This window comes from Mastigoproctus giganteus, chromosome 6 (genome assembly GCF_048544385.1).
Source record: "Mastigoproctus giganteus isolate SK-2022 chromosome 6, ASM4854438v1, whole genome shotgun sequence".
Taxonomy (NCBI): Eukaryota; Metazoa; Arthropoda; class Arachnida; order Uropygi; family Thelyphonidae; genus Mastigoproctus; species Mastigoproctus giganteus.
In genome coordinates, this window is record NC_143580.1 from 185,192,377 (window position 1) to 185,202,810 (window position 10,434).

General features: G+C 35.0%; 1 protein-coding gene across 2 annotated transcripts in view; it reads left to right on the forward strand.

The window, feature by feature from the left end:
- The window catches only part of Rat1 (5'-3' exoribonuclease 2 Rat1), a 458,579-nt gene extending 451,886 nt beyond the window's left edge, over positions 1-6,693 (forward strand). The window contains exon 34 of one of the 2 annotated variants that reach the window (XM_090376618.1): positions 4,572-6,693. In XM_090376618.1, coding sequence (XP_090232744.1) covers positions 4,572-4,643 — 72 coding nt within the window. In that variant the 3' untranslated portion in view covers positions 4,644-6,693. The remainder of the gene's footprint in view (positions 1-4,571) is intronic. The other variant, XM_090376619.1, reaches the window with a different exon arrangement.
- Positions 6,694-10,434: the final 3,741 nt, after the last annotated feature.

Genomic DNA, 10,434 nt, shown 5'->3' on the forward strand with positions numbered 1-10,434 from the left:
AGGGTAATTCCTAAAAGAGATATAGCATTGTGCCTAGAAATCAGAGTGTCACTAAAGATAAGCATAGGAGCAGAAGAATCCTTTTTGCGAGATATAAGACAGGACTGAGTTTTAGAAGGATTGAAATCAACTGAGTTGTCTTTGCCCCACTGGAGATCGGCATTTAAGGAATTGGTAGCAGATATTCGAGAAGTTGAAGCTGACTGAGCAGGGCAAGGTTTCTCGGAATGAAAGGTGCTATCATTGGCAAAATGGTGGATAGGATTACCAGTCAATGGAAGGCCATTAATATACAAGAGGAAAAGAGTGGGGGAAAGAACTGAACCTTGGGGGACACCAGCATTAGTGTTGGTGTCCCCCAACACCATCTACCATCACCCTCATTGAGCGATCAGAGAGAAAACTGGATAACCAATTACTAAAAACAGTTGGCAAACCATAAGATAGAAGCTTGTTTTGAAGACCTTTATGCCAAACATGATCGAAAGCCTTTGAGATGTCAAGAACAACTGCTTGCGTTTCACCGAATTGAATTTGTCCATAAATGGGTAACACAAGCAAGAATATCACCAGTGGATCGACACTGACGGAATCCATATTTGCAATCGTTGATCAGGCGGAAGGTTTCGAGGTAGTTTAAGAGTTGGCAGTTAATTGATTTCTCCATTACTTTAGAAAGAGTATAAGTAATTGCAATGAGACGATAATTGGATGGGAGGGATTTGTCACCCTTTTTAGGAACTGGCTGGATATGAGCAAATTTCCAAGCAGAAGGAAAAACACCTTTGGAATAAGAAAGTGGAAAAAAGGTGGCAAAGAACAGGAGAAAGTTCAGCAGCACAGGTTTTGAGAACAAGTGGAGAAATACCATCAGCACCTGGAGCTTTCTTAGCATCAAGATTCGTCAAAATCCTCATGACACCAAGATCATTAATGCATGAGTCGGAGGAAAAATGGGATTCTACCAGGTCAGCTTTATCCTTGGCTGAAATGACAATAGAACCATCTTGTTTTGACAGAGTTGGGAGCAGAAATAGGAAAAGTTGTGGCCAATAGCTTTGGCAAGACACCAGAATGTTCGGCTACCAGTGGGGCAAGAAGCAAGTTTTCTACTCTTAGCCTGTTCGAAATCTAGTTTGGACTGATCAACAACTGCTTTATAATTGTTGTAAGCTTTGGTGTAGACAGAAAATGAAACTGAAGAATTGGAAACAAGCCAATTACGATATGCAACATTCTTCTCTTGAACAGCCTTAGCACATTTATTGTAAAACCAAAGTTTAGATAATGGACGAGATTTTAAAGTGGAGTGTGGGATTCCATTCCTGCAAGAATAATTTCACTGACACAATTCTGAGCAAACGTTGACATCAGAAGTTTTGAAACAGTAATATGACCAAGGAAAAGAAATCTTGCAGGTCAACCCATTTTGCATTCTTGTAATGCCAAACAACACGAGGTTGGGAATAGCCATGAGATAAAGGCTCCATTGGAAAAGAGACAATCACCAAGTTGTGATCTGCAGTGCCTAAAGGACCTCTCACTTTGACTGTGTACTTAGAAGGATTTTTTGTGAGAAAAAGATCAAACGTGTTGGCTGTATGTTTAGGATTGTCCCGTATTCTTGTAGGTAAATGAATAATCTGTGCAAGGTCATTAGTAATTGCAAAAGCCTCAGCATCTCGACCAGCTGGGTTGGTGTGACTCGAAAACAGAAGCCAGCTGGAGTTGTGGACATTAAAATCACAAAGGAAAATTATCTCACTCTTTGAAAAGTTGGACTGGAAAAAGTCAAGTTGCAAAGAGAGGAAGTCAAAGAGCTCGAAGTTATTAGTTGGAGTTGGGAGAATGGTAGAGACGACAGATGAATTTGACACAATGAGGTAGAGAGATTTTAAGCCAGAGAAGATCAAAGAGAGGAGATTCCAAATTGCCAAGTCTCTGACAGGGAATATCGGAATGGACATACGCAGAAGTACCACCATTGAAGCAAAAGGAATCATACAGTGAATAATTTGGGCAACTGAGATGATCAGTAGTTGAATCAACCGATAACTGAGATTCTGTCAGAAAAAGTACATAGAGGTTTGGCAGACTGCAAGTGGAAATGGACATGGTTGAGATTAGAATTGAGACCACGTATATTTGTAAAATGAACTAGGAAGTGTTTGGGAGGTTTGGATCTTTTTGCAGATAAGCTTACTCTGTTAGTTTGACAATTCATGGTGTATGAAGTAATGAAATTTTTGGATGTGGCGTACACATTGTAAGAATATACCCAGATCCTTGACATAAACGTGGCCTCAACAATGCCCGCACATACATACTACTCGTACTCTCTACAGTCACTATCTGGCAGAGTAGAGGGAGCAAGATTATACACTAGCTGATCTGGAAGCCTCCTAAAGAGTTGCCAATAGGTTCGGTCCGGTGTACTAACTAGCGGCCAGCCTGCGAACACCGCTTTAGAGCTGTACCCTCAAAATATAAGGAAGATTGGATTTTGCCATGATGTTCATAATAACCTCAAAAGTCATCAGTCATATGCATGATGGAAGAGATGGGAAGTGTTGACCAGAACTTAGCTCTAGAGACTAAACATGGATTCCGCCACTTCAAGCCTCCAATAAGAAAAGTGGTGGTATTGCACCGGTTGATGAGAGTCAAGTACCACCTAGTATTGCCTGCTAACACAGAGGGGCTGCATTCCTCAACCCTTGCTTACATTGGTTCACACCTGATTAGTCACCCACAGTGTGCTTGTGCATAGTGGTTATATCCAGGATTACTAACAGTCCCACCATCGTGAAAGTGTAAGCAGAGGATTTGGTTGTCACAGACTGTCTGGACTTCGCCGAAATTGGGTCCGCTTGATTTGAATATTACCCGAATATCAGTTCCATCAGCATTTTAGACTCTCAGTTAGCAAGTACAGCTTGTCTGGCATAGCCGAGAGAATGTCTGTGACAACCTCAGTTTATAGCAACTACGTATATCGGGTGGAGTCTTTTTTTGTATTTCATTCACAGAGATATATATCCCATCTCTAAAAAATTCACTTCGAACATTTCAACCCACAATGTAGCATAAAACACATTATTTGCAAAATTCACAAGTGATGCAGTCTTTTTTTTGTCTGCCACTGTATGCACAACTACCACCTTTGGATTGAATCGTACAGTAAATAATTAGGATAACTGAAATGAACAGTGGTTGACTCAACTGATAATATATTTGGGATTCTGTTAGAAAAAGTATGTGGGGCTTGGCAGACTGTAGCAATCAAAATGAGAAATTTCTGATCTTGGTATAACAATTTCTGAATACTCTTTCAAACATTTACACTTGGGGAATACATTTGGTGTATTCCCCAAGTTGAATTAAAAACAGTACAAGAAGAATGGGATTTAGTAATTACAATGTGGTTGGACATGAAGTTCTCCAAGCAGTGCAGACAGTCAGCAAGGAAAGCCTGCAGTGTCCTGTCGGTGATTTATCAAACATTTGCTTATAGAGATAATTAGATCATAGTCCCATTGTATAAGGCATTTTTAAGATTATGCTTTGAATACTATGTTCAAGTATGGAGAATACACAAAAAAACAAACAGGCAAACTGGCTTGGTGAGATTTGTGAAAAGGGCACTCATATGGAGAAAGATTTTTATTATTTGGAAACTTGGCAGTTTGTCTACTTTAATATCCCTTTAGAAGGGATAACAAACTGGATGAAAGGAAATTTTCATTGTTATAAATGATTTAAAAATCAGAAACAAATTCAAATTATAGGGAAAGAGATTTAGACTGGAATTTAGGAATTTTTTTTTTAGCCATTAAGTTGTTAGTTTGTGGATTAAATTACCTCCATTGGTAATTGATGCTGACAGCTTAAGTTCAGCTGAATATGAGGAGGGAGGCACATATGTTTTCTTTTTATTGCACATGCAGTTTTGCATCCTACCTACCCTTTCAGAAGCTTATAATTTAGCCATATTTGAGTATTTCTCATTAATATTTTTTTCATGCTCAACACATTACTAAAGCACTAAATATAAAAGTTCATATTTGTATTATCAGCCATGTTACTATTAAAGGATAATAAGATGGTTACAAATATAAAGATGTATTATCGAATTTGAGAGTCACCAATACTAAAAATACTTGTGACAAATGTGATATTCTTACTAGCAGTAATCCTCAATGAAAGTACAGTGACTTAAGCATTCCTTCAAAAAAAGATAAATTATGAGGCTTGATTCCCATTGCAGTTATCTTCTGCAAAGTAGACTTGCCTGGAATAAATGCAATTTACAGACAAATTGCATACTAACTTCTCAGGGCCTCAGTTACCTTTGCACCTAACCTTAAACAGCCCTACTCATAGTGGCAGAATTTTTAACTTAAGTTACATTTTTAAATTCTCATTCTTGTTTTCTCATCATATTTTTCCTGTTCAGTTTTAAAACAATTAAAATTAGATCTTATTTCCACACTGAGTTGCAATTTATATATCTAGAAATCATAACTTACATGCATAGACTACTAATCTTGTTTATTTTTCTCTTTCTCCAGGGCCAGTCTTCACAAACTCAGCACTATTCAAGTTTTCCTGGATCTTATCACTCCAGTTATTCCCAAAATTGAAAAGTGATTTTGCATAAATCAGAAATAAAAGTAAAAAATTAATTTACCTGCCAAGGAACTTCCAACAAGTTCATCAGAGAAAGTGCTGGATCAAACCGTAGTTATAATTTAATTTCCAGGTTCCATGGATTCATGTTCAATGATTTTATTCATTGAATCATCCCAAAACTTACACCAGATTTAAAAATATATACACATATTAAAGTGGATACGCACAGCACATTATTTTGTGCTTTTTCTCCCTTCCCCTACGTTTCAAAATTCATTACAGAAGTGAAGCTGATATGGTGGTTTCATAACAGCTTGGACTTTTCATCATTGAAGAGATTTTAAACAATTTTTCTGTTATTGTAGACATGTATGTATGGTCATATTTCTTTATGATGCCATGCAGATTGCAATGCCCGTATAACAGTTTTTATGGAGGCTGCAAATGATTTTGTATGTATTAAGTGTACATAATCAAAATAAACATTAATGGAGACCTAAAATATTTTAAAAGATTGTCTTGTAGCGGCTGTAGTTATATAAAATTGTATGTAATAACTCAGTTTCAGTGAAAGTAGGGAAAAGTTTTTTTTATGGTTTTTCAGTAATAAGAATATGTGGAGCAAAAATTGTGTATGATATTTTGCTGTGTTTGTCTTTGTGTGCACAGTGGTGTGCCGACATTCACTAGTAATTGTAATCATAATTAGGCAAAATTTGAGAAAAGGGCAAGATAGTTAACCAAAATAATGATTTTATTCGTTAACAAGTGGCAAATTTTTCTTTTAAGCAGAAAGGCCAATTGATGTTGTTTTACAAACTTATGAAACATTTCAAGAAAATCGGTATTGTTAACATAATCTACATCATTTATACCAACTTTCACAGTGAACTACAGACAATCAGGAACTGGACTCTGTAGAACAGACCAGACCTATCAGTTAATTTCAGAAAGGTTAAATGTTTAAAATGCAGAATAACTATTCTACCACCATGTTATCTTCATTGTATTTATGTCACTTGTTAAATTGTTTCTACAGAATAGGACTTTTAACAGTTGTTTATTAATGGTTGAAATAATAAATTGCAGCAGTTTCTCATTTGCAAAGGAGGGACTGATCTCTCCAGATGTGGATGCTATCACATGAGCTGTGACTTGTGGAATAGTGCTTCATGGCAGTACTGGTGTAACACTAGAGCAACTAGTGGAAATTGAGACTTGAATTTGTAGGGCACATGAACAAAAAAGTCATGCAATTTATTAAGTATCACAGTTTGCAAGTGGGGAGAAGCTGTAAAAGCTCATTTTTAATAGGTTAAATACCAAGTAATTATTAAGTTTCTTCTTGGAGTTCACTACTATGTATCTCTATAACAAGAATTTTCAAGTGTTCTTATACATTGCTTAAGTACCACTTTGCATAAAGGATACTTGGTATAAGATGTCTCAGTCAATGTTCAATATTGTTCTGCTGTGCTAGTGCATTTTCATGAACCATTTAGCATTTTCTCCAGCTGATGAGACACTACCTGTGTGCTGCTGCCATTACCATAATTGATGGTACATATGTTTGCATTGTAGAGCAGATCTCTGCAGCTGTCTCCATAAGTGTGCTGCTCTGCATGTCCTGTCAAATTGGCAGTCAGCTGCTTCAGAATTAAATCAAGTGCATCCATTCATACACTAAAGCATTAGCTTGCTATACCCACATATCGCAAACTGTCTCAGCATTAGCTGATCATACTCCACTTTATTCTTGCTTACATATCCGCACAAAAATGGATATATATATTTTATGCAAATTTGTAACTCATATTGCAAGCATTCATCTGGTGGAATGTCCACTCAAATTATCAGTCCTCTGCCAGCTGTTGTTACAGTTACATAACTGTGAATCCTAGAAGAAACTTTATAATCACCCAGTGTATTTATTTTAATTTGGTTAATTTTAGGTTTTTTTTTTTTTCCTGCAATATGAATTGATAGATAAAAGCAAATTTTCAGGATGATTTGCCTAAACACATTTTAGATAAAATACTGTATGCATGCAAAAAATAAATAAGTTGTCATTGTTTACTCTCATCATGTTTTGTACTTTGGTTTCATCCCTTACAATTTTTAAACTGTACATTTTTTTTTTTTTAACATTTTGAAATGAATTATTCATCGTAAAATAAACTGTTTGAATCTGGCAGCTACTTCTTAAATTAATTCTCACCTCTTATCAGTGTTCACTTCATCTTTTATTTGTTGTGGACTGCAGGCCAAAATTTCGCAGTAAGTTTGCCAAAAATGTGTGGAGTAATAATACGTTTTCTGCTACTGGCCTGCTCTATGGAGTGAATTTTTTCATGCAATTTTAACAAAATTGTAAACTTTGCATATAAATACTTTTAAATATTAACTTCATATTTTGACATGATTGCCCAATGTTAATAAGAAATAATTGTCAAAAACAGTTCAAAATTTAAAAAAATACTCTATTTATTTATCATTTAATTCAATTTCATTGACAAATGTATCTGAATTTGAAAATATTTTGGCATTTTGAAACAAAATAAGACAGTACTGGCCTACAGGTATAATCCCACCTTCTGATTTTCAAAACTATTTTAGTGCTTATATAATAATGAGAAAACTTAATGCAATGATTTTATTCTCAATGCTGTCATATAGCAATAATAAGAATCATTTTAAAATATTTTAATGCAGCCCATAGATTTCTGGAATATGATACGTTGAGTGCAGTACTGAGCAAAAACCTGTTCTGGAATGTTCTAAGTTCTCTATCATTAATTAGAAATACAAATAAGAGATGGCAGCATATATCTGAAATTTTGATTTGAAGACAGTTTGTATATTAACAGATGCATTATTTGAAACAACCTTGAAAATATAAATATGCATATATATCCCCCCCCTCCATATATGAAAACCATAAATATAAATACTTCAGAAAGGGATAAACGTACATGCTTCTTGATGTAATCTGAATACCAGTTTTTCCATTAGTTAATTTCTATTATGCATAAACATAATGAATAACTTAAAATTACATTTAGCATTATAATTAATACTTACTACTCCTATTGTTTCCCCAGAGTTGTTATTCAAAACTTCTCGAAAGGCATTACACAATTAAAATTATGAAAGAAAAGGTAAAACTGAACATAAAAAAGCAAATTTAAATTTAGTATTTATAGTAGTAGAAAAAAAGGAAGCAAACTTATACAACATAAGCAGAAAAAAATTTCACAGAATGTCAATCTTAATAAATATTTTAAGCATATTTCAGATTTTTTTTTTCTTTCAAGAGAATATCAAAGTAGCATTATAACTTAACAATAATAAGCAATAATTTACTCATTGTTTACTATATATGCTGCTAAAATCATCTTCATTTTATGTCAACAATTATTCAAATTTTCCCATGATGTTGAAAATAGTATGACATATTATACAATATAAATTTTTTTTAATACACAAGGGGGTGTCAAAAGTTCGTACCCTGACTGAGATAAAGCATCAGTAGGAAGATGCAGTTTTTAATACAAGTTGTCTACATATTCAATAACTAACATGTGAAATTTCATTCCTGTAGGTCAGTAGTGTCGAACCTTCTTCCACACAAGGGCCATATTAAAAGTTATATTTGTTTCGCGGGCCGCACTGTATGATTCGAGAAAAATTAGTGTTACATTTTCCATATATCTTTTTACATTTAAAAGGAAGTTTCTGTTTTTATTTTCAGGCTATATATAAAATGCAAATTCCCAACACTTTTATGTGTGCAACAAATCTATGTCAGTGGTTTATTTTTTTTTAGATTTTATTAAAATTATAAAAATGTGACTTACTTTTGCTTTTAAATGCTCACTTTAGAAAATTTGCAACCTGAAAGGATCACTGCTTTTCAATATTAAGGTTAATAAATAAATATAATGATACACCTAAAATTGAAAATGTTTGAAAATTTAATTAACTACAATACACAATTATATTTAATGAGAATTTTTTGATAATTAACAAAATTTAAAATGTTGTTTAGTTCACTTTCTGCCCGGGCTGTATAAAAATAATTTAAGTGCCAGATATGGCCTGTGGGCCATAGGTGATCGATTGTACACCAGAGGTGGAGCCTGGAATCTGAGGAAGGATGCTGTGGTTGACAAAATGGAGTATCAAGCAGGGATCAAGTTCCTGTATTTGCAAGGCAAGAAAGCTCAGGAAATTGAAAAAGAAATGAAAGCTGTGTATGGGCAGAATTTTCTATCCTATGACACTGTAAAAAAGTGGAAACAGGAGTTCCAGTGCTGTCCTACAAGTGTCTTTTGACAAGCCAAGAGAAGTAATGCCATCAGCATCCACAGACAGTGAGACAGTTGCAAAGGTTGGGCAGCTGGTGCTGAGTGACAAACATGTGAATATTCATTTCATCGCAAATGCAGTGGGAATTGGTTATGGGTCTGCCCACAGCATTTTACCTGACCATCTGCACGTCTAAGGTCTCTGCATGATGGGTTCCAAGACTGCTGAGGCCTTTGCAGAAGCCGCTTCCACCACCAACTTTGTTACCCAGTGCGGCTTTGAACTACTGCAGCACCCACCCTATTCTCCTGACCTAGCCCCGTCAGACATCTTCCTGTTTTCAGAAATGAAGAAACGATTGTGTGGATGCCGCTTTGATTAGTCTCAGGAAGTCATCAGTGAAGTGGAATCGTGGTTTCAGGCAAAAAGTGTGGACTTCTATGATCAAGGCATTAAGCAACTGATCCATAGATGAGAGAAATGTGTTACTATGCATGGAGAGCACATAGAAAAGGATTTGCTGTGAAGTTTCACCTTGCTAGGGATCTTATTTCTAGGTAAGGGTACAAAGTCTTTCATATCAACTCGTATATATTAATAAAATACATCTCAATTTATCAATATCTATAGAATCATTGTTTTTCATATCTGTAATACACCATGTGGTATCTGGGTCTGGTGTGGATTAGTTCTTCTTGTCAGTGCATAGAAGTGCAAGTGCTGTTTTGGATAATTCTGTCAATGCTCTACTTTTTAGCAATTTTATATAAGGCCTACACCTTCCAACACTCGTAAATAACACTGTTGGAAAATTTGCAGCAGCCCGAAGATAGTTCTGACTTCAACACAATCGAACATCTTTTGAATGAAATGGAACTGAATCTGGGCAAAGCAAAGATGCCCTTTTCATTACTGGAGCCTATGAATATTTTAAAGGAGAAATGGAGCAAATTACCACCAAAACTTTATTATAAATTAGTAAAGCATCTTGAGACACTGAAGGAGCCAGTATGGCCAAAGAATGGTGGACAACTCACTTTTAACACCTTTCAATAAAACGTTCAAGTATGTTATGAACATTTAATTGAAATAACGCATTTTGTCTCATAACTTTAGGTAAGGCAATGTACATTTCTTATTAATAAAAGTAGATTGTGTAATTTCAGTTCTCTTATTTGATATATGTTGATAAAGAATCCATGATAGACAAATTTTTTCTTTTGATTCCTTTTCCATTAATCATTCCATTTTCATTTTTTACATTTATGGCAGAAGATCTTTTTTTTTTTTTTTTAAACAGTTCTGATTTTATCTGTATCCGTTTCATTTCTGACCTCATCAGTTTTAGCACTAAGATCACAGATCAATTTTTGTAATCCCTTTTCCATGCTTTCTAGTGTGACTCTCATCTGCATATTTAAAACCATTCAACACATACTATTACACACAGTTATCTCGCTCCAAATAGGCACCTCTGTAGCCAGGTGGGAAGGA